The 24,975-nt window shown below is 41.8% G+C and overlaps 1 protein-coding gene across 5 annotated transcripts in view; it reads left to right on the top strand.

The window, feature by feature from the left end:
- The window catches only part of ASB7 (ankyrin repeat and SOCS box containing 7), a 31,698-nt gene extending 27,377 nt beyond the window's left edge, over nucleotides 1-4,321 (top strand). For 4 of the 5 annotated variants that reach the window (XM_068695395.1, XM_068695396.1, XM_068695397.1 and 1 more), the window contains one exon: nucleotides 558-4,321. In XM_068695395.1, the coding sequence (XP_068551496.1) occupies nucleotides 558-697 (140 nt within the window). In that variant the 3' untranslated portion in view covers nucleotides 698-4,321. The remainder of the gene's footprint in view (nucleotides 1-557) is intronic. The other variant, XR_011100574.1, reaches the window with a different exon arrangement.
- The last annotated feature ends 20,654 nt before the right edge of the window (nucleotides 4,322-24,975 follow it).

Genomic DNA, 24,975 nt, shown 5'->3' with positions numbered 1-24,975 from the left:
AAGGAAAAAAGCAGTCTTTAACTCTGCCACGCGATCCTTGAATAACTTTTGTAAGCCTCGCTCTCTAAGGGGACTGCCTCTTCCTGCTGCAGTCGAACGGAGAAGTTTTTGTCTTCGTGTCTGAAGAGAAGCAAGAGTGAAGTTCTTGTTTTTGTTTATTTCCCCAGGTGATACAGGGGTAGAGAAAAATGCACAAAAAGTTAAATAGATTAGTAATGCTGTTCTGCAAACACTTGAGCATATGCTGCCACCTCGGGGGAATCCTCACGTGGATAATGTCACTTTACACTGACATGAGTAAAATTATGTGCATGTAAATGTCAGTGCTTTTAGGATGCATCCCTTAATTTCACTGAATTATTGTTCATTAGAAAGGTACTAATTTCCACCTTTTTTTTTTTTTGGTAATTTTTTCCATCCCTCTGCCTATGCCCTTTCCTTCTTCCTCTCAGAAAACAGCAAACATCTGTGATTTTACTGAGTAAATGATCTCTTAAAGTCTCTTAAAGTTTAAAATGTGATCATTTTACTTTTGTGTGTTCCTTTTGTCTTTTCAGGACAGCCCAGAAACTTGCAAGATCTATGCCGAATTAAAATCCGACAGTGTATAGGCCTTCAAAACCTAAAACTACTTGATGAACTACCCATTGCCAAGGTCATGAAAGACTACTTAAAACACAAATTTGATTATATCTGATATCCATGAAGAGAAGAACTCTGAGCAAGATTAGTTATATTCCAGATACTGAAGAGGCTTGTTGCCTTGCACAAAGTATATCCTATGCAAATTCTGATTTTTCTGTGAAGTCAGAAGGCAGGTATACACTTCCTTGGGTTTTTTATACCACACGCTAGAAGGTCTTAATTTTTGGTTTCTTGGTCCAAGTTTACAAGGTCCAAGCTTTCTATACGATATTACATTTTAAAAGTTGCTGTTGGGTTTTCATTTGTTTGTTTTCACATTAAGTGTGCGGACTTGCGGTGGGGATGGAATGTAGCCTCTCAAGGGAAGTGATTGGTTGGAATTGGCATGCTGAGCAATTATTCAACAAAGAGTTCGGAAATCAAGGCACCGGTCCTGCAAAGGGATACCGAGAGAGACCTTCGGAGCCCTGTTGTCAGTTGGAGCTACCAGGGTGGATGTTTTTGCAGGATAGAGGGAAGAGTTGATAATCAATGTGTCATTGGGTACTGTATGAATATAATTTGGAAATTAAAAAAAAAAGGAAAAAAATGCAGTCACCCTATTCAATTCGAGGGTCTATACATTGGCTCTTTTATTTTATTCTCTTCCTTATTACTGTAGTTTGGATGCCCATAAAATTCAGGCCCTCTTCTTTCCTGACATTCCCTGTAAAATGGGCGGCTGTTTGTAAGTCTGTTTTTAGCAGTGACAGTACACTACAAAGAGGCATGGCCTCGGTATTTTTTACATTAACTTAAGGTTAAACAAAGTTAGATTTTTGAAGCCAATGTATTATGTTCCTCATACAGTGCCTCCTGTGCAATAATCTTTCTGATGTATTTTCCCTTTATGTGTGATTTTTTTTCCTCCCCCCACTATTCCTCATTTAGTCTCAGTGCATTATTTGTGAGAATAGGAACTGCTGCCTCACTGTAGTGTTGATGTGACATTACTAAAACGATGGTGGCAGTTGCTGTTCGTTATTAATCCCTGAATTTCATGAATGTATAACCTGCTTTATTTCACTTTCAGTTGAAATTTTATCTACGGGTTCTCAGCCAAATTGTGTCCATTTAAAAAAGAAGAAATTGGCCAAGCCCCTTCAATTTTAAAGGCAGTGGTGGATTTTGTTGTTATTGCTCTGAAATTCAATTTGTTTCAGGTTAGAGAGTGGGAAGTGCACGTAAGCGTTAAGTTGCATCTTATATGTGCACAAACAAGAAAACACCCCCTTCATATTGGAAACTTAAATTTTGCAAATATCGTGTGGTTTCCTATTGATCCGAAAACAGCAACTGAAAGGAGTACTGCAATTCGGCTACTGAATGTGTTTTTCATATTAGGTATTGAAAAGATCTGTTAAAGAGCTTTGTTTCTGACCATAAAAAATGAAGTTCTCACTATCAAAAAAAAAAAAAAGATTGGGCCAAAAATTGCAGTTGTTTCACTCTCTTTATTTTCAAGGGATTATGGAGTCATCATAAGGTTCTTGCCAGTGTCTTCTACTTTTGTTTTGCCATCCGACTGACTCCAGAAGGGCCTCTCTGATACCAGGAGTGCTTTTATACCAATTATACCAATGGAAGCGGGAAGGTGGAAGGAACAATGGTGACTTTTAACACTGTCACTTTCAAAATATTTAGTATTAAAAAATATATATTAAAAAAAAAAAAAGCAAGAGAAGCAGGTATACTCATTTAACTATGTTAGTTCCTTTTAATATCTTACAGCCCTCAGTTGCAGTTCCTTGAGCATGAACGTTATCACTGATAATGCCTGCACCCAGGACTATAGCAAGCAGTTGTCTCCCTGTTGTGCCTGACCTTGCATCAGGTTTCCTAGCGAAAATAAGTGATTTTGGAGATTCGTGGCTCAGAGGATTGGCGGTGGGATGTTGAACCTTTTTATCTCCAACTTGCATCGGTTCAAGTCCAGCCTGCTCGAGCAGTGACTAAAAGTAAACGTGAGCAGTGGCCACCTCTGGGCAGTAGAGCTTGATGATGCTCCTGCAGACGACGTGTGATGGTGGTGGCACTGTCATGGAGACAAACTGAGCATGTGGCTGGGGTGTGTGCATGAGCCTGGGTGCATGAGGATTTCCTCCAGCTTTTCCCGAAGCAGGAAGGGTCGGCCCTTAGGATCTTTAAGCTCTGAGACATGATGGAAGTTAAGAACTGGCAGATTTGAAGCATGAATCTTTGCTTTTGTGACATGAGATCAGAACCTTAAAACTGCTTTTTTTCCTTTAAGTACTTAGCATTGTTCACTACACTTGTAAGTTGGTCTAAACCAATATCCTTCCCCGTTGAATTTTTACAGTAATATTTTCTAAGGTAATCTAGAGTATATTTTAGTTGCGATCTATATTAAGGCAAATTATTTGTTCTGTCTGTTGCTGTGACTGAAGAAAATTATGGAAGACTTTGTTGGTAACAAGAGTGCTATTTAATGAAGAAATGTGTAATTCCATTATTTATTGTTTGAGGTTTGTTTTTTGGTTATTTCTTTTAAGTAACTGACACCTAAAGGGAACACACATACACTTCAGGCCAGTAAAAAGCCTTTCTTTTGAATTCATTTTCATCTTATCCTCTTTCCCCTCCCCAAGGTGGGAGGGAAGCCCTCATGTCTTATATGCTAAGCCATCTCTTGCAGCTGGTTTCCCTGATCTTGATTCAGTGAAGCACTGCAGCACGTGTATTTCTGAACCTCCCGATAGTTCTGCTCGCTATCTTAAGTTATACACGTGCCCAAGTAAAGTGTGATTATTCATTGTTAATCCTACCCAAATTTCAGTAATGTCGAATCTGTTCTTCTTGATTATTTTAAATATTGTGCACAAATACTTTGAGGAAGAAAATGGATTTTTTTTATTTTTTTTCATTTGGACTAGAATGTGGAAAAAGAAGTGCATAACACAGTTCTGTTGTGTAGCCTAGTTCCATTACCATAAAATTCACAGTTAACACTTTTAATAAACCTTTAAAAATTGGCAAATACACCAAAGAATCAATATGAGGAAAAGACTCTGATCATTAACAAACTGCAAACCTCATCCTTTAAAACAAAGCGGAAAGTTTTTGTAAATATTTATGTTTATAAATGTACAGCAGAGTAAGAGTGTTTTTTAGATTATTTAATTACCATATTTCTAAACTATTTACATTATAGACAATACTTGTTAGTTTGAAAAGCTCTTGAGTGTTTTTTTGTTTGTTTGTTTTGTTTTTTTGTTTTATAAATTCATTATCACTCATGCTTGGAATAACTTTGGCTTCCTTGGGATAGCACGGAAAACTCATTTTTTTGGCTGTAGTTGGCGATAGTAGGAGAACACATCTGGACAAACTCATCAGAAAAATACCCTGAGGCAAAAGAGAATATGTAGCATGTTTACCAGGGTGGACCTGGACTAGCTGAAAGATTTGGGATCCTAACGTTCTCAGTTAAATCTGTCCAGAGCCCCCAGTGATGTTGTAACAAGCAACTCCCAACCTTCCCACAAGTCCAGCTTCCATGCAACTCTGTGTTATCAATATCACGATGTATTTTGTTCTTCCTTTGCAATGTAAGCTTTTGCTTTGGGTCAATTTGAATTTTAAGAAGAAAAAAAAAAAGTTGAATCTGGTTAAAACACTTTTTTTTGGTTTATGTTCTGTTTGTTTCCAATGTAATGTTTTAATAACACGATACCACTTTACACATTTTCTCTCAATGTTTGTCTGTCTCTTCTACTCCTTTTCCCATCTCCGGTGCACGTGATTCTGGTAATGCATTTGGTACTCAAATTTGCCCCCTCGAGTAGGAGTTCAGATGTGCATTTTACCAGTAAATCAGAGAATAAAACTCACTCTGCGCTCTAGAGCTGGGCTTCAGAAGGGGGAACAAGCTAGTCTCTAGTTATGAATAGCTGGGTTTTCCCTGCTCCAATTCCAGTGCAACCACTTCAAGGTCTTCCAAAAGTTTCACCTTTCCGTCTCAAGTTCATAGGCTGACTAAAATACATAAATGGACCAAATAGAGGTCGCATTTTGCAGATGAATCTGTTTTGTGTCTTATTTACTAATAAAAGTTGAATAAGGGGCCTCTATGTGAAATATTCCTGGCACGCAAATGGGAACTGGAAGCAATTGGCTTCAGTCATGAGAGTGATGTATAAGCTAAAGTTGCAGTAAAGTTTTGAACCCTAAAAATCTGGAGAAGGAGCAGCCTAGATTTAAAAACATAAGCATTACAGCTAAAGGGGGAGAGAGGGGGAGATGTTTTCCATTGCCCAGTAGCAAACTATGCAAACATCGCTGCAGTACGTAAGCTGTGCAACCACCAGTTGTGTTTAGAACTGTTGATGATAGTTGCTAACAGACTGGTCACTGGTGTATTTACTAAATGCTGTTAAAGACTTCGTTCCTGTTTATGTATCCTATTTCCTGTTTGAGTGTTCACTTGTTAAGTTTAAAACAATTAATGACTAATGTTACTACTTTAAAAAAAAATTTACAAGCTGCTGACAAATGATGTTGTTTAGAGCATACAATCTTACCAGGTGTTGGTGTAAGTATGTGATAAGGACATATGCATATTTCAGATGGCAAAAGGCTTTTTTTTTACCATAATGGGTAACAAAGCTTTTGCTTTTCTGAGAGCAGAAGTGATGGAGCTGATGAAAATGAGCAAAGATCTTGGAGGTGAGTTCCGCCCTGGCTCTGCCATGCGTTTCCCCAAACAGCCTGGGCTGAAGAATTTAATTTCTTTGCTCTAGTCTCTCCCCTCTGCTTGGGTTGGGGCTACCACAATGTCAAAGGCTTTACAAAATTCTCTGAGACTGGAATAATATTGAAAGGCTGAAGTTATTCTTTTCCCATATCACTAGCATATTGAACCTTTTCTGTCTAAGTCTACTTCTTAACTTAAGTTATTAACCAAAGTATAGCTCAAGATGTTATTTAATCTCATGACAATAAGAAACAAACCAGATATATGCGTTGCCTTACGAAACCATGCTACCAGGAATTCCTCAGCCAGTGCATTCTCCAGGGATCCACAACGTGCAGCTGGAGCAGCAAAAAGTTGGGATCGAAAGCTGCATTGACTTTTATTGGGAAATCTCCAGCTGTCTAGCGAAGAAATCGGAACTCCAGCTGTTTCCTCCACATCTGGGATCTCTAGTGCTGCTGACTGCTCTTTGTGAGGTCCCAGGTAAGTTTTGAACACTGTTATGTTAAAATTGTTCTTATGCTTGCAAGAAGGATGTGTGACACATCTACGGAGGGTACTTTTAAAGGGTCTGAAGGTATCCCTGTACCTTCTCTTCTGCCCCATTTTTTATATAGTGACATTTGTGTAGTCTTACAACAAGTGTGTTTAAGAGCTACAGATGCTACAGAGTATGGTTTTTCCCCCAGATTTTTACTCAGTCTATTGCAATGTTTCATAGCTATCAACATCCATGAAGTATTCCTCAAAGGTCTGGAAAAGGTGAGTGAAAAGCAAGCTTACAGTTAGTACATTATACAGGGATAAATGCTGTTATGAGAAAATTTAAGTCTAAAAATGACTGATGTACAGCAAGGAGCACCTATTCTTTGTTAAAGACCACAACATTGACCATAACTCTTCTGTTCAGACTTGCAGAAATGAGTTTATTTGCAGTCTTACTATTCTCTAAATATATAAATATTAATATATCAATTTTAATAGTTAAATACACCAGATTATCATCTTCTCTGTCACTTCCATTAACTCCTGTTACCAAATTCTGTCCTCATTTCTGACTTATACGACTGTAACTCAATGATGCTGATTGTTACTTCACATTTAAGATAGTGTAAAAGAGCAAATAACTCATTTGGATAGCCAGTTCTCAGTCCTGCTTCTTGTCTTATGGCCTAATGAGGGGAGTACTTAAAATTCTGTTAACGCAGCCTGCACTCACAATGCATTTGGAGTACCAGGTTGCAAATCTGTTTAGCATCTTGTTGGCTGCAACAATTAGAGCTGATTAATACATCTGAGCCTAAAGTGAGGCTGTGAAAAGTTGCATGTCTGTTCTTTTCAGCTCTAAGCCAATTCTTTGTGTTTTTTAGGTTCTCCTCTGTTATTATCTGACTGTAGTGTTTGCATGGGATAACAAATTTAGATTCGGGTTGCTCCAGTGCTTGATTTTAAACAACAGAACGTGGCCAGTTGGATGGCATGGGAAATGCGACTTCCAAGCTGCTCGACCAGAGATTCATCCCCTAGCTGTCTGGATACAGTTCACCTTGTAACAGGTCATAATATTGCTGTTAGGAAGCAAAAACAAATTTTTAGAGAGCAGTCCATCTGAAAACAGCGACTGGGATGTTTGGTAGGGAGATGAGGTTGAGATGTGGGATTGTGTGTGAGAGAGCCGAAAACGTTCCTTCTGATCTTACAGAAATGTCTGGTATGGGGCTTGTTGGGAGTTTGAATGCCCTTAATATAAAATAATCTGCATCAGTATTTGAGTCTGTTCCCTCTCTGCTTCGTGTAAGCTATTTAATGATTAGTGAGCCAGAAAACAAATTGTGTTTTCTTATGTTTCAAGCACCCTCCTGACTTTGATTTCAGGTTCCCACTCTGAACGAGGCAGAGCAATTAAGGAGGGGTTTTGAACTAATGTTCCTACCTCTTAGAGCTGTGATTGCAGGGTTATAAAATTGTGCCAAAGAGAGGGAACACCGACCAACACTCCTACAGTCTGTGAGGCTGACCCTGCGAAGTCACTGAAAGCAGCAACCCAACTAAGTGGCACTCACCCTAATGTCTCTTACACATGTGAACAAAGACCTGATGTTTGCAGGGGCTTTTTTTGTCCCTACTTATCTTAGATTACAGATAACTTAGACCTCTTCTGCCTCCCTGAGCACCTGGCCACAGGCTCTGGTGGTATTCGTCTCTTGTCTTTGATACTGATGCTGGCCTTCTCCTCCTCATCACAGCTTCGTTTCCACACCAGGTCGCTGGGGAGGGCAGGGAACGAGGCCTCCCTTGCTCTGAAGGATCTCAGCAGCCGGATCACATCGCAGGAAGGATGTGGGAAAGGAATTGTTGCCACAATGTTGGGATATCGTGGCTGGAGCGTGTCAGTCTTAATGCTGTCCCCTCTGTCCTCTGCCTCTCTCGGGTTTTAGTTTCCTATTGTCAGCCTGCCCTGCACCATTTCCTCATGGCATGAAGGCACAGCTGCTGGAAAATGAAAGGTGATGAGGAAAAGGAGATGTGGGGCTGGTGATAAAGGTGGCAGTGACCATTGGCGTGTGGTGGCTGGGGAGAGGCTCATGCCTTTGTCACAGGGTGGCTGAGCTGCTATTGATCTGTTGTCAATGTAAGTGAAAATCAGAGAGTGATAGTTCTCGTGATGCTGCTGATGACTACATGACTTGGTTTTTATTTTATTTTAATCTGCTTACTTGGCTGAAGAATCAATACTTTTCCTTCTTTTATAACCACAATATCTTACCTAACATTTTCATTGACTCTGCTGTCATTGTTTCATCCTGGATTCTTCATGGATTCATCACTGATTTGTCCTGTGTTGTTGTAAGACTTGAGCATGCTTAGCAAACTTCTTACTCGTCACCATCAGTGACAATTTTAATGGATCAAACTCTCAAATGGAACAAAGAAATCTTGTATTGGCATATCTGCATAATGAGTGCTGTATTCTATACCCGTGCTTCTGGTTGGTTCTTATCCCAGTAAATGAAATTATTTGGCTTTCCTTGAGTCTCATTGGGTGTTAGCAGCCAGTATTAAAATACTTAAAGCAGTTCTAAATAAGACTTTCTTTGAACAGTGATCCAGATATGGACAATTCCAGTGTTATCTGGTAAATGGTTCAGGTAGCCTCTGCTGCTAATTGATTCTTGTGCTTTGCGTTTTCTTCTTCTCCCCAGGTATAGGTATAATGCTGATCATTTTTCCCCTCAAGCCATTTTGCCAGAATTTTCTAAAATCTACCATTTGGAGCAAAGAAAAACTCCACTGAATGTGAATTGCTTTCACAATTCACTGGCCTACCTTCTGTCTTGGTAAGAGAACAGCTTTTACTGAGAGCAGCCCCTGTGCTTTCAAGGGCGTTTTTGTCTGCCTCTACATTCTGCCCAGATGTTCAGTGTCTTAACTGGTACTTTTTTAATTTGTAGCTATCTTGTCAATAAAGCATCTTTTTATCAAATGCATGCAGTGCAACAGTTATTAGTTATATACGTATATACAGCTGAGCTTGCTGGCTTTGAGTATTTCCTGTGCTTCATAAATACTTATATAATCTGTTATGCAGGCTCAGCTGTTCTTAATTCTAATGTGATTCATATCGTGCTTAGAAATTTGACATTCTTGGCTTGTCAGAAATATTAATATATGTTAGTGCCATATCTATTGAAAATTGACATGTTTTTTGCCGTGCTTTAATTTTCACTTCTTTATATTGCAGCATTCCACATTGAGCAACACGGCATTGTTTGCTTTTAAATTTCCCTCTCTCCCTCGGTCTTGAGAAACCAGAAATAATTAGATTATATCTTTCTCTTGGCTTGCAGAGTTTTCACTTGTAATGAATTATGCCATGCAAAACTGTATCCCTCCAGTGAGAATTTGGTTGTCATTGTTATGAGCTACATCTGGACTGGATAATTCTTTGTACTTTGCACTACAAAGACTTTTTGCCCATGGCTTGGCGTCAGAAATTGTACCTCGTCAGCAAGTAGGGATAACTCCTTCCTCTAGCAAGAGTGCCACGCTTAACCCCCTCAGGCCTTTCTGCTGTGGGCAGAGCTGTTACATGGACACGAATGTGGCTCTGGAGCTCCAGAGATGCAGCTGAACCACCTGGCCAAGGCAGAGCACCTTCAAGACTTCCACCAAGTAACCCTCTAGCCTGTGCTTCAGCCTCCTGGGCATTAAATGGTACTTGCCTTGGGATTTATTTCTGAACAGCACCGGTGGTTGAAGCTGGTATGGCCTTGACTCTTCATTTATAGACAGCTGAAAGTATTACGGGAATGCTCCTGTGGACCCCCCTTCTCCACTGGGTCACGGGCACCAGAAGGGTAGGTCAGACTTCTGTCTACTTGAGCCAAATAATCTGTCCCAATAACTGAATGAAAATTTATCTTCAGAAGTAATTTGAATGCACCTTAAAGGCCCATATGATGGCAAATCAAAACCCTTTACTGTTAAGCCATTTCTGTGTTTAATTATCCTACCAGAGAGGAACTGAAGCTTTTGTTTCCAGGTTGATTCTTTCAGCTGGGAAGTAATGAATGTTTCTGTCTCTCTGTAAAGTCTTTCATCTTGATGATATCATGTTCTTGTATAATCATTGGGGTAGTAACAGATTACTGTTCAGACTTCCTCTTTAGAATGAGACTTAGAGTTTCTCTCTCTTACTCCCCATATGATTTTTGTTCTCATCATCCTTTATGTCATGCTCTTTATTGAACATTTGCATGGTGCGGAGCCACCACTTCCTTACTGAGGCTGTTTGATTCCGACAAGGCTTTATAAAAACAAACCTTGTTTGGACAATTCTCGTATTTGTGAAGTAATGAAGAAGCAATGCCCTTCAGTTTCCCAGAAAAGAATGCTAAAATCTTGTGGGTTTTGCTGGTTTTTGTTTGTTACCCACCCCCCCAAGTCTGCTTGGTCAAGAGAGCATCAAGCACTCGAAGCAGAAGTGCCCCTGTGTGCAGAAAGCTTGGAAGCTGCTCTAATTGCTCACTCCTCAAATATTTCCTTACATAAGAGCCATACTCAGCTGGTGCTGGAAGAAATACTCTCATTGAAGCATAAAGGTGGACCGGTCTTGAATTTAAATAGCATTTAAGTGCAACCTTTTTCTGCCCATGCAGAAGGAAATGGACAGGTTGCTTTTGAAGTCTCCTTTTTCTTCTTTGTTTCCTGTCCTCATCCATTTCTACTCCCATCCTTTTCCAAAATGTATTACAGCAAACAGTGAAGTCAACTATTCTGACAAAAAAAAAAAAAACAATACACACCTTTGAATTAAAATCCTGTATTTCTGTGTTGTGTATACTTTCTTGAAACTTAGGTTTTTTATTAGAGTGTAAATGAAGTCCAGATATGGCCCCACAATCTGCTGCTGATCTCTGTAGTGTGATCGCTTGTAAAGACAGGAGATAAGCTGCTGCTTAGTCAAGTTTCCTTGACTCATCCGTCTTACCAGAACATACTGCAGCACAGATACGTCACATTTTAAGTAGCATTTATTCTCAAAGTAGCTAGTCACAGCTGCCTTTTATTCCTGCAGCACACAGATGTGAGGTTACAGTACAGAGCTCCCCCCAGAATGATGTATTGCTATCATGACCTTGACTTCTGCTCTTACGGAGGCTCACGGCCATAAAAATCACTTTGTTCAAGAGCAGTGGCTGTAACAAATAAGCTTAGCTAAACCATCACTTTTTCACTTTTACTGATTTCACTCTTCTGCTTTATGACAGAGGTTAATACAGAGAATTAGATTTCAGTGACATTGTTTAAACCTCTTTATCCTTGTCTAATTAAACTGAATGCTTTAAAGATGATTCATGTTGCTTGACGCCCTTGCATCTAAACACTCTTTTAGTTAGAAAGTAAAGGAGAGGTGTAGACCAGAAATTCCAATCAGCTTTCAATTCAATGATTGAGAGAATTATTGTTGGTTTCTTTTGTTTTTAAACTTTCACTGGGAAGCATTACGCTTTTCCAGTATCTGTTGTGATGTTAGCCAGATCCTGGATAGGCAGATTCCCAGCTGGAGTTGGCAGATGTGTTCAAGTGACTGTTTCTGTGACTTCTTTGTACTCATCAAAGTTTTCATTCAATAACTAGCTTTAGCTGCTTGTTCAAGCTCCTAGCAATTTAATAGTTTAGGAAGTTCCTAGGATATCTGTTGTCTTTGTGGGGGTTTTGTGTTGCTTTTTTTTTTTTTTTTGTCAAACTCAATATCAGTGCCATTGTTAACTTCCAGTACTTACACCTCCACGCACAGCCCAGCAAAGCTTCCCTCCTCACCCTTTTCTGAAAGCCAAGCATGTTTTATTCCTGTAGATTTGGTACTGCAGAGCAGACACCCCTCTGATGCACCACCCAGCAGGGGTTGTCAGTAGGACCCAGGACTAGGCACCACCTTCTCTTGTCCCCATTTCCCCACGCATCCAGCTTCCTGGTTGGGGAGCTGTGCTGTGTGCTGCTTCAGAAGCCCCAGAGAGGGGGATCAGGACTGCTTGACGCCCCATGTAAAGTTTCTCTCATCGTAGGATAGTTGTGGTCTTGCGGCACATTCTTTCACTTTTTATCAGCTCAGTCAACACGGAGACATTGAAACGAAAGATTTCTGCCGTAGTATGAATGCTTCTCAAGCTACCAGGGCTTACTCAGTTTTGCATAAGGCTTTGGGTACTGCCTCTTCCCGAAGGTGTTGTGTGAGTAACGAAGGCAGGGCTGAAAGGGACTCTGGTTTCCCCTCCTCCTCACTGCAGGAGTTCATGATATAAAGAGCACAGTACTTCGGCGATATTTGTTTCTGTTTCTGCTTGTGGGCTTTTCACAATACTGTGGTCAGGAAGATGACAAGATAAAGGATGACTAATTTAAATTTCCTCCCTCTTTTGGAAGAGGAATAACCCCCTTTTCTGATTGTATTTCCTCTCCCCTCTGTTGGAAATGTTGACTCAGAAATCCATCACAAAGGAAGTAAATTCATTTGAGTTTCTATTGAACCTTGAAAAGCTGCTTTTATGAAGTTCTTTTTGGAGACTTTCAACAGCGGGCCTTTGACAAGAGCAAAGACAGAACTGAAACTCCCAGTCCCAATCCTCCAGTGTCAGTGGCTTGCCCTTGGCTCTTGCGCCCTATTGCAGATGGAAAATGAGACCATTACTCATTCTTGGGGGTATGATGTGTGATCCGACTCCTCAATAGCTGTTATAGTAAGAATCTGCCATACAAGGAAAAATTACTGTTAGCTGATTGAATAAAATGCCAACAGAAATCTGCTTTGCTTTGTTCGGAGGTGAGAGAAAAAAGAATAGGCTGATGAATGGGATGGCTTCCTTCACCATCATTTCTCTTTACAAAATTTCTTGTCAGAATTTGTGCATTCGGCCTTCATTTTTGAAAGCATGTGGAGTGGTGATCGTATGCATTCAGAACAACTTGGGTTTTTTTGGGACAGCATAAGTCAGGAGAACAAAAGCCTCCAAGAGATATCTGTTTTCAGTCACATGCTGCGTGTGTTTCAGGAGCAAAGTGGTTGTCCTACATCTGCAGCATGGTGTGGAAAAGGTGCATGGTGCTGAAAACGAGAACAGCAGTTTTATAACTGCAGTAGGAATATGGAATAGGTGCCCGTGCCTGAACTGAACTGTCATTGATTGCAATATTGGGCTTTTTATGCCAAAAGAAGACATGGTTGCCCTTGTAAAAAGCTAACGTTTATTGGATTAGCAAGAATTTTTCAGAATTTGATATAAATCAAGATACGTGTTCTTGCTCTGAAGAGGCTGCGTGGTCCATCCTAGCCTTGCTAGCCTGGTCCCTGCTGCCTTCACCCTTCCCATGCAAAAGCAAAACCTTCCTCTGAACGCCTAAAAATGAAAAGCCCTTTCTGCATTTTTCACCTCCTATAGGGTAATCGGAGGCCTCTAGATGGTTAAAAATATAAGTGCATCAAACCAAGTCCTGCTTGTTAAGCAATAATAATTGACGGAGATGAGATTAGGAGCAGGCTCAGGCCCTGCTTACCCCTGGAGGAGTGATTCAGTGCAGAAGAACACAATTGGTGCATTGTGGCTGTAGTTGGGCAAGATAGGCTTTTAAATAAATAAGCTTCCTCTGGTTAGCTATAACACTGGGCTGCTTCTTTCAATGCTGGCTTGTGCACTGCTATCACGCAGGGCAGCCTGCCTGCCTGCAGCCTCTGTCAGATGTACACTGTATGGATTGCACAAGATGTTCAAACTTTGATCTTACAAGTCCTTCTCCTGAGCTATAGCTGATACCAACAGGTTTTGTTCAGGTAATGTGGCTTGAGATGAGATGGCAAGTCTTTATTTTGTCTCTTTTTTGATTGATTGACTTGTCCTGAAAGAGAAGTTTTAAAGAGCAACATGATGTGGCCATAAAAAGATGCCCACCTGATTGTGGATGTGAGTTATAGGGCTCCAGGACTCAATTTTCACCAGAAAAGGTAAATCTCTGAACTTCCAAACGTCTCTGAGGTCAGGCTGTCACGTTAGTAAATCAAGTTTCTGTGGTGGCTGTTCAGATACAAAACTATGTTTTTTAAAAGATGTTTTAGGTAGTCAAAAAATAATCTCAGACGATCGGTCTGCTTTGCGTAACAACTGGTTATGTGTTTCGTGGGTTTTACCAGTTCTCAAAGTAACAGGTGGAAATAGGAAAGCAAATAACAGAAGTAAAATGAGGCCATGACTTTTTTTCTTACATCAACATTTGAGCTTATTTCAGAAGGGTTAAAATCTGGCAAACATCTCCTGTGCTTGTCCCTAGTTGTAAACCAGTCTGAACTCACAAAACTCAGCACTCGAGGTCTCCGGTCGCTGCAGCTTGCTTATCTGGCCAAAAACCTGACATTTCTATGACCGAAAATACTTGGTTCATTAAAAACAGAGGGGGCAGGGGAGGCTTTGCAGAGAATTTTCAGGCAGGGTCATTTGGGGCATTTTTGAGGGAGCTGTTTTGGCGGATCTCAGCGTTGCACAAAGCGAGGAGCCTGTCGGAGGCCTGGGAGGTGGTGCTGGGCTGCAGCCACGGTCCTCATCCTCACAGAGGCCATGAATATTTCACCGGAGCTTGCTTGTTGTTGTGCGAGGGTGAAAATGTTCATGCCTAGTATTTAAAGATGTATAATCTCCATAATGAAGCGTGCTCTCAGCACTCTGTTTTAATTTGGACATTTGCGTTCTCAGTTTTGCCTCGCAGCTCCTGGAGCCCAGAGCTGTGTATTTACAACAGCTTTTTGAGGCCTAAGGGCTTTGCCCTCAAACCACCATTTCTTATTGAGGGTTTCTAATGCTTCTTTTGAATACAGGCACAGTGGTTAATGAATTGTTCCCTGCCTGACTTTACTTGGGGCGGTTATTTGCATCCACTCTCTTTGTAATAACAGAATTAAAGGGCGTGTTAAAAAGACTTATGAGCAGCAAATGAAGCAACGAGCAAAGAAGTCCTGTTTGTATGCAAATGCTGGAAGTGCTTTGTCATGTTCTGGGATCTATCAGCTCCCTCGACACTTCCAAAACTCCAGCCCCATCAATCCTCTGTGCTGAGGCTCTAAGCCAAGGCCTGGTGAGGTCGCTGGGGTCTCCCCATCGCCACCGCTGGGCTCTGGGCTTGGGTCTGAGGCAGGAGAGACATCAGAGACTGCAGGCCACTCCGATTTCACCTGGAGCCTCCCTATATTAAGAAGGCTTTTTGTCTTCTGCTGATAAAAACAAGTTACGAGAGCCAAGGAGTAGCCAAATTTTGGAAAGTTTTGCATTATTGTCTGTGTTGGCCACTGTCTTGATCTAATGACCTCAGTAGCTGCGAGCATTGAGCCTGCAGTGCCTGTGTGACGGAGCCAGCCTCTCTAGCTGGAGCTGGAAGAGATTAACAGTTTTTGTAGCTTCTGGCAAAAGGAGAGGACAGGAAGCATGTTGACCAGCGTGCCAAAGCTCAGTTTCCTTCTGAGTATACGAGTCTGTTGGGCTCGCAGTGAAGTTATCCCTCAGGACTGATTTCAGGAGGTGATTTCCAGCCCTGTCCCTCGTGCCTGTGGTATCTGGTGGAAGCTGTGAGAGCCCTGGGTGTAATCCCTCTGTTCTTCAGCAGGGAAAGGCTGGAGAGCTTCCAAACGCTGTCCCGCCGGTGCCGTTACCTTTTTATCACGAGGAACAGCAAGGTGCTGTAGTGCTGGGAGGAGCGAGTGAAATCTGCCTTGGCTTTATGTGGCCGTTGAGCTGCTCCACTGACTCTAATAAGCTGCTTTGCATTATAGGACAGGCAGATCACTATCTCAAGAGATCACCGCAGTTTGGCTCGTTTTCCTTGAGCTAGATAAGCAGGAAGGACAGTCCCTGATGGGAGGAGAAGGAGCGAGGAGACATGTGGCATGTGCAACCTGGAAGACTTGCCTATGAGCTTGACTTGCCTCCATCCAGGGAAGGAAGCTGATGCTAATGGCTCTGCATGAGATAACAAATTATACTCGAGCATGTGTTTTGTGTATTCATTACAACATGTCATGGGGGGCGGGGGGACAGGATGTATAGTGCGCGCTTATTTCTGGAGCCTCAGGAGAGCTGCCCAGATGTTGAAAAGAAGTAAGGAAGAGAGTTGGAGATAAAGGAGAAGGACCTCCAGGGTGGGACTGTAAAAGCTGATCCAGAATAGGAGTCATTGTGTTTTGCTCTCCGTCACACCAGCTGGCTTCAAGTGGCAAGGGAGCTTTCCAGATAAGCTGTGGACAGTAGGAGCATAAATAAGGAACTCGTTCCAAAAGGTTGAAATAAAAAAGCTGAAGGATGCAGTACACCCATAAATAATTATTTAAACGAGCTCTCTCTAAAACAGCTGCTGGGTAAATTGTCCTAACGTGAGCCTTAGGTGTGGTGTGAAATATGGTGATAGTCTGCTGTTTGTTGATAGTTGTTGTGCAGTAATCTTAAACAGGACGTTTAAAGAAACACCCTTGTAATCGCATTGCCATATGTAGCTGTGCGCCTGAGATGTTTCTAATCCATGTGGTTAGCTGTCAGAGGCTGCGTTAGTGACTGATGTAACTCGGTATGCTTGATCGCTGTGTGCTCAGAGCATATGGTTTTGAATGAATTATCCCTTTCCAGTCCTTCCCCAAAGGCTTTCCCGGGACTTTCCTCCTGTTCTGCAGAGCTTTGCTGTGGCAAATGGCAGTGGTTTCAGGCTGAAGTGGCCTGAGGTGCAGCTGACCCGCTGGGGTTGCCTGATGATGATGTTTCTGTTCTTCTCTTTGCTCTGGTGCAGTTCTGCCCTATTTTAATCTAACCTCTGGTTCTGCTAAACCCAAAGTTCAGGATCTCATCCATTGTCTGAGCATGGAGAGCGTTCTTGCTGTAATGGAAGAGCATGCTTTGCTTCCCCACCATTTCTTGTCGTTTTGTGCATTTTCAAGAACCCAGATGCTGCTGCTTTTACTAGGTAATGAAAGCCCAGAACATTTTTTTTCTTGTGAGTAATAATGCATTTTAATTGTCCTGAATTTAGCATGCATAGACTCTCCCCTCCCAAAACGCTGTAACCCTGTGGGATAAGTTAAAAACCCCTCCCCTGTTCTGTCTGATCTGTTCCCATGTCCTTCATTTCCTTGACTTTCTCACCACTGGATTTTCAGAACAGAGTTGAAAATCCTTTTGCATGAAACCCCTTTTGCCTCTCACTTGCATCGTCCCTGCAGAAAATTTGCACCCTGGAAAATGCCTGTGTGTTGTGTTAGCTACCCGCTATCCAGGCTGTGAGATGAAAAAGTGAGCTTTGCAAAACATAATTCAGAGACTTTTGAGTGTGCTATAGGATGCTTGGTGCATCACCCAGGTCTCCTGATGCTCTCGAGTTGACTGTGTCTGTTGCAGTATGATCACAGGCATGATCTTCTGAGCAGTTAGGCAAGGCAGTTTACATTAAATAGTTGTGAGAAGAAGAAACAAGCCCCAAATTTTTGTTTTTCTCCCTGAATCTTGCCTGAAGTTAGCGCAATAGAGCTGTAATTAGCAGATGTCTGTGCAACGAAGCTCATGTTGCAATTGATCTCTTGAAATTGTGAGATGGATAGACTTGTCCCATCAGCCAGACAGAGTGGGGGACCACAGCCCTTCCCAGTGTCCCAAAGAGGGGCAGTGTTTGTCCTTCCTTTCCTTATAAGAGGGTGAAGATGTTCTGTAGGGGTACATGTTGATGTCTTCAGCTAAATACTTGAAAACAGCAGAATTTGATCCAAGCTGTCGTAACTTCTTGCGTCTGCTCATGTTGGAGTCAAGTGGGTGGACAAGAGAGTAAATCAGCAGAGAGCTGTGAAGATCGGGACGATGGGCAGTGCAGCGCAGCTGACAGATAATGGGATGATATCATCCATTTCCTGGAAAATGCGAGGATTCTGGCCAAAGCATTCCAGACCCCGAGTGCTCAAATGAGCTGGAGAGTTCTTGGAATATTTTAAACAGAAGTTTCAGTCGTCCAGGTGTAACATGATTAAGGATGAGTAACTTCATGGCAAGATATGACTCAAGATCAAGATTTCTGGTAACTTTTTGCTAGGCAGCAGTAAAAAATTATAGGCAAGGAAGGTGGGGGTAGTAAGAGTTATGGTCAAGATTTGGGGAAAACAATGTGTGGTCATTAAGTGGCTCAACATTTGTCACTTTGCAAGTTGTCCAAGCTGTGTTACCATCAAACACAAGAATGTTTAGGCTTAGATTTTCATTTTTCCTCTACAAATCAGGAATTGGAGGTGTTGAAACAGACAAATTAAGTAAGGGAGGGGAAGATGAGGAAACTGGGGGCAGAACATGCATATCTGAGAGGTGATCTGAAAGGAGACTGCGCTGGGGAGCTTTTGGAAAGGGTGACTGCTGCGTTGTGCATAACGGAGAAAGGTCAGTTACCTTCTGTCGGTTTCTTGTTTGCAAGCTGCTTGATTTCAAACTTAAAATGAAGCAAAAACTGGACAGAGAATTTGTACGTCTACTTCACTGGCAGTAAAGGTAAGGAAAGCACACCACAGGGTTTCATACCATGGGGTGGGAGCAGACGTGAACACACACCTGCTTTTTTGAGATCCTCTACTGAAAGAGACTAGGAAAAGAAAAAAGCTTATTGAGGTAAAAATAATGCACAATGTCAGCATAAACACCAACAGCTACAAGTGAACCTAGTAACGCATCTGGTGTTTTTCCATGAGTCCTCAAAGCATAAAAATAAGCTGGGGCTGCAGTCCATGCTTCCTCCAGCTGGTGAAATGAAGGTGCAGGTACATTAAGATAGAAGGTGCCCGTCTGGGCTGCTAATAGGTTATTGTGTTTACAAGGATCTTCAGAAGATAAACACACATGAAATGTCTCATCCTAATTGTATTCTGTGCTTAGCATATCTGGCAACCGCGAGCTAATCTTTTTTTCACCCTTTTAAGATCAGTTGGCCAACAGCGAGCACCCAATTATCTGGATGCCGGCTGTTCTGACGGCGTGTTTACACACTGTCTCCTGTGCGTAGACGTTTAATGTGGGTGGATGGGGGACAGGGAGGATAGAGAGCTGGCTGGGACTAAGGACAAGTCATCGTCTGTCTACCAGAGAGCCAACGCATTCCTGAAAGTGGAGCCCTGTGATCCGTATTGTGCATCGGGGTCTTCTGGAAGTCAAAGTCCCAAAGGAATGGACTGCACACAGGAGGATCCCGTTGGTGTTTTTAGCAGTGGGATCCCAGCTTTTCTGGGAATGGCAGGTACACGCAGTGAGCTCTGCTTCCAGCTGTGTTTAGGGTAATGTAGGTGCTGCAGGTGTAAGGGAACCGATGGGGGGATGTTCACGGTATGAGGTGGAAGCAGGGGAACATTCTGAGAAGCAATAAGGAAACGTGACAAAAGTCTCGAAGACCGAAGTAAATAATGGTCATTTGCCCTAAAACTGGTGGTGGTCAGGAATACGATCTGGAGACATATGCTGAATGTGAACTATATTCCTAGAAACTGGCTGGAGGAGCCCTGCAATGAGAGGGCTCCAGAGAGCACAGCTGCTGATCACGGCGTGTAAGCATGGGGGACGGACCGTGATTTTTGAGCTTAAAATCAGTCTTTTGCAAAACTCTAAAACTAATCCTTCATGTCAGGCAATGGCTTAATACACTTTAATCACCTTGTAATGAGGAAAAAGTCTCAATTAGTTTTTGAAACCCTTTTTTTTTTTTCCTTTTTAAATCAGCTAAAGTATAATTAAATAGAAAGCTAAGAACCAGAGTGCCTGTCTCTTTGGCTAACAGTTTTTAAAATAGAGCTGTCTTGAATTCTTGCACATCATTGAAAAAAAATGAAATAAGATATAACAGTTTTGGTCGAATGAGTTAATCTTTGCAGATTTTGGACTGCCCAAACACATGCAGTAGCAAAATGCTGGCAGAAAGGCCCTGTCTGGTGAAGATGGTCCTTGATCTTGTAAGATTGTTAGCAAGTAAAAATGGGTCTGGAAGAGGCAAGAACTCCTGCAAAAGAGGAAGGAAGAGGAACAGCCTCCAGCTTCAGAAGCGGTACTGGCTGTGGCACATCAAAGGCATTAGAAGAGATTCTCCCGAGAGCTTTGACAACTAGATGAGGTGTGTCAGCGGGGGGTTGTGGGGATAAGAGGCCCCCAAGCACCATCCGCAGTCAGCTGGGATCAGGTGCAGGGGACATGGACATCCTGGTGCCCTCCCAGAAGCTCCTTCCTTGGTATTTTTTCTCCTTTTTGATTCATAATTATGGAGCCATCTCACTCTGACAGTAGCTAGTTTTTTTTTTTTCCTTACAGAAAAATAAAAATGGGACACATCAGCTACTTTGACCTGTCCTTGTGGCTCTTCCTCATCTGTTGTATCTCCATCCCAGTGTTTAACAGCCATCACTGCATTATCTGCGTTACGTCCTCTACTCTTTTTTAACCCACTTACAATTTGTCATCCAAAATGTCCCATGGCAATGAGTTCCACAACTGAATGATGTTGCATAGGAAAACATACTTTCCTTTTCTGCCTGATTATTTCATTGGTTTTCCCCTAATTTTTTCATGTTACGAGAAAGTGAATTGTTTCTTAATTATCTTTCCATTTGGTTCATGAGTTGAGCTGTTTTCATGCTTCACCTCCAGATCCAGTCATTGTTCCTGTACTCTTCTCTTTACACACAACACGTTCATTGATATTTATTGCTTTTCTGATTTTATTACAAACTCCTGAGGTGTAGAGAAGGGCAATTCTAGAGGTGAATGCAATGCTCGTGGATTTTTATAGCAGAGTAGCATAACTTCTGCCAGATTCTCTTCTCTCTGCCTTTGTGGCAGCTATCGAACATTGTGCTGATGTTTTAAAAGTATTGCTCATGCTAAAGGCAAGATTTTTTGTTCCTAGTGGTAATAGCTAATTCAATCCCCTATGGGTGTGGCATTAATAGTGATTTTCTACATGTACATTACTTTGACCCTACTACTGCTGTGGTACAAAGACAGGTGACATTCATGGTGTCACAAATTTTTGCATCGCTTCACAGATGGTCTAGTTTTGATTATCCTGAAGAATTGTGTGCTGTCAGTAAGACTAATGCCTTTCTGCTCACTTTAACAAGCCATTTATGAATGTTGGTCGCTCACAACGTCTCATCCTCAAAGACTGAGGATGGCAAAGGCCAAGACTGGAGCTTTTCTCATCATTTATTAAGCCCAGATAGAGCACCCGGGTACTAAAGGAACTGGCTGCCAAATTAATAGCAACCAGAGAGGTTCCAGCCTCTGAGCATGCGATGGGATAGAGGAGGTGCTGTGAGCCAGGAACAGGCAGCACAAACCTTGGGATAGGGACCGAAGGGGACTCCCTGGAGGTGGCTCCAGTAGTTATTGTGGGAGCTGGCTGTGACTTCTCAGAGACAGTTCTACCAAATCGCCCCAAACATGGCCCAGCAACGCTCAATTCAAGGAACACAGCGATTCAAGGGAGCAATGACCGGCTGGATGGAAAGTGCAAAAGAAACACAGGCACTTTCCTTGCATCCATGAGCAGCTCCTACAGAAGGGCTCTTCTGGTGATGGATATGCCTGGCTCTTTGTGTTTGTTTTTTCCTCCATCCGATGCAGCCAGCCACTAAAGTTGCTAGGTTAAGATATCTTCTGGAATTCAGGGGCTTCCTTCCTCCATCTGCTCCTTCAAGCACTATTTGCCTCTGCTGCAGTGGGGTGTTTTGTTTTCATTTGGTTAAAGTTTAATGGAAGGGTTTGGCTAATTTAATCTCTAACCCCTCATAGTTCATCAGGCTGTATAGGAGGACAAGACCTCTTCTACATTTTTGCAAGGAAATTCATACAGGCTGAAGCGGTTTCTGATAAACAGACTAACTGTGCATTGGGGTGGAAATTCATCTTTTGCAATATAAACAAGAAAAGTACGTGTGCACATAACAAGAAGTGGAGCTTGGGACGTAAATGCCTGGGCATCCAGTCCAGTTTCTGGATGTCCACTTTAGCTGAGCACAGTGGTAGACAGGAGTGTACATAGCTTGAAAATCTTAAAAACAAAATGAAGAGACAACTGATCAATCTTAATCTTGGATAAACATTTTAATGGGAGTAATTTTGTGACTTACGAAGTTTGAAAGTCCCAACTTAAGGGATGACATGTCCTCAAAAAATAACTCATCGTATCACTATCCCTGCTCCTAGTAGTAAGAATAACACCAAAAGTGGGTAGCTTTGCCAAAGAGAAAATTTAGACCTTATATTTGAAAGGAAAAGGGCTGAATTTTAATTGATCTTTTGCATGTGAGGTTTACCTTGGCCTTGCAGGAGGGATGCTCTTACACAGGCAGAGCTGCCTCACTTTCTCAACTGGTTACCTGATTTTCTAAGCTTTGGATTTGATAGCTGATGGGTGGTTTTGGTTAACTACAAGATCAATTTGTTATATTAATATAATATATGTAAGATTATTATATAATCCTGCCCATGCATTAAGTGAGGGACCTGGCTGTTACAAAACACAAATACCAGTCTGATGTCTTGTTTGTACAACAAATTGGTTGGGAATGCCAGTGTTGCTACCATGGCGCAAAGGAAATTAAATGCATCCACAAAACTACAACCTCTTTAAATGTTTGGTTTGAAAAATATAACACAGGATACAGTTTTTACCCAGGGCAGCTGTGTTTGGCTTTGTCTTCAAGTGCGTGCAGCTATACAGGCAGCTGCTATGTAGCTGCCATAGTGAGCGCTTCAAACGAAGAATGAGTTCGGTATTCATATTCCTTTTATTGTTAGAGGCATTATTTTTGCATTTTAGAAGACAGTTTGTCTTGTTAAGAAAGATCTAAAAAGCATTGTTCCAGGAAGCTAACTTGCAGAATTTATTCATTTTTCACCCCCGCTTTCCTCAAGGGACATTCCGCCCAGCTCCAGTTGCGAGCTACCTCTTCACATACTGTTTGTAAACACTGCAGCCGGATCTGCTCCCGTTCGCCTGCGTGAGCATCCTCCCCAAAATGGGCTGTCTGGAGTACGTGTCCGTGTTTCTTTCTGGTATCAGCCTTAGTACAGGAGGGAGTTACGGCATTGCTCCTGACAGTGCAATGGTCGCATCCTTTTATTGCGGTAATAGGACTATTTTTGTACTGTAGCTCATTCTGTCATACCAGTCTAACAAATACAAGTATATAGTGTTACCACTGCTCCCAAAAATGATGCAGCTATAAAAGTATATTGTTATGGTCATTCTGATGAGCATCTTAAGGCAGTTTCATGAACTGACATCACTGAAAATATTTGCCTCTAATGCACATGAGGATGGTAAAGTCCACAGTGATCGGAATAGAGAGGGGGGAAAGACACAAACTTGTATTTTTTTTTAATGGATTTTTAAAGCTGTAAAGCCATTATTTAACTTGACTTTTGAATTGCAAGCATCAGATTTCCAGGGTCAGCTTGACAGTGCTGCTTGCCAGACTTGCCAAGAGATCAGCGCTCTTTGCACTTCGTGCAGGTGCATGAATTCTAAAGTCTCTTACTGATGGTCTCTTTTGCTGCTTCATTCAGTAATGCCATGATATCCCCTGCCCCTTACCTTTCTTATTTTCTTCATTTAGAAATATTAAAACTCACTAATGAGCTCAGACTTGGGTGCTTTTTTTTTTTCTCCTATTTTTCGTTCTTGTTTCTAACACATTTGTAAAGTAGTTTGGTTAGCTGGAGGCTCTCTGTGGGGTTAGGTGTTCTGGTGTATTTGAGTTGGGCTTTTCTCTGCCTTCTCCACAGGAACAGCACTGAAGCTGTCATGGAAGCAGCATTAAATCGTACCACAGGTTACCGACACAGTGGGATACATAACAGACATTGTCTAAGGAAGGAAAAAGTCATGCCATTATTCCCCTTAGATATTAAGACCTCATTTAGCTCAGAGATGACGATCTATTTGGAAAGCAAATGGCTCCTTTTCTAATATCATCAGTGGGTGCTTTTTCAATATCCTGTATAATTTCGGACTGAAAGCACCTGTCTTCTCAACCAGATGTACAAGGCACTGAGGCATGACCGACTGAAACTCAGGCACTGGAATTCCCTCCTGCTGAGTTATTTCTTTAGAGATAATCTACAATCACTATTTATCTGCAATCAGACCTCGTATAGCATTTTCTATAGGTCTGATGAGACTGAAAAGCATTAGGAGAGTGTGCTCTTGAAGCAAGTGACAGCAGTAATACAAATGCATGCATACAAAGCGATCGTCCCGTATCTCTGCGACTGGACATCTCAAACACCTCTAAGAGGAGCAGGAAAAGGTTAAGATGCAAACAGTAAGAACTCAGTTGTATTTAAACTATCAAACTATTTCAGTTTAAAAGTGGGAAAATTAATATGAAATGAGCTGGTTAGCTGATCTCAAATATTTGGAGTATCTAGCGATTGTCTGCACAATAGTTCGTCGTGATATTAGCCTGACAAGGCCAGCCTTGGTGACAGCCAAGGGGCCATACATTTCTTGAAATAATTAAGCAAAAATATCTCACACATGGCTTCTCCCTGAGAATGTGGCCTTATCGGGTTTCAATTTTATTTTGGTTTTGTTCTGCATTACGGCTTGTTCTTCCCTGCTTGGGGTTGGCTGTGGGGGCTGTGGCAGGGGAAGCTGAGAGGAAGAGCAAAGTATGCTTCATTTATTTTGGAAAAATACATATTCCTTGCAGGCAAAGAACTCCTCCAAAATATTTTCATTGCCATTAGTGATTGTAGCTCCAAATGAAGATTACATTTATGATAGATCTGATGTTGTGCACTCAAGCATTGAGGTATTTCAACAATCAGTGTTACAGAAAGCCTTGTATGATGCTGATGCAGAAGCTGAAAAGGTTTGTTATCCTCTGAAATGAGGACAAATGGATTTCCTGTTGCACAATAAGCAGGTAACTTGTGGATAATGGCAGCCAGCAGTGAGGGGGAATAGCCTTGTATTTTCCTTTTGGTCTAAAGGTTCTGGGAATTTTGACAGATGCCGTTGCAACCATGAGC

This window comes from Anas acuta, chromosome 12 (genome assembly GCF_963932015.1).
Source record: "Anas acuta chromosome 12, bAnaAcu1.1, whole genome shotgun sequence".
NCBI classification, from domain to species: domain Eukaryota; kingdom Metazoa; phylum Chordata; class Aves; order Anseriformes; family Anatidae; genus Anas; species Anas acuta.
The sequence above is the reverse complement of the archived record's forward strand: the minus strand, read 5'-3'. Positions and strand labels throughout refer to the sequence as shown.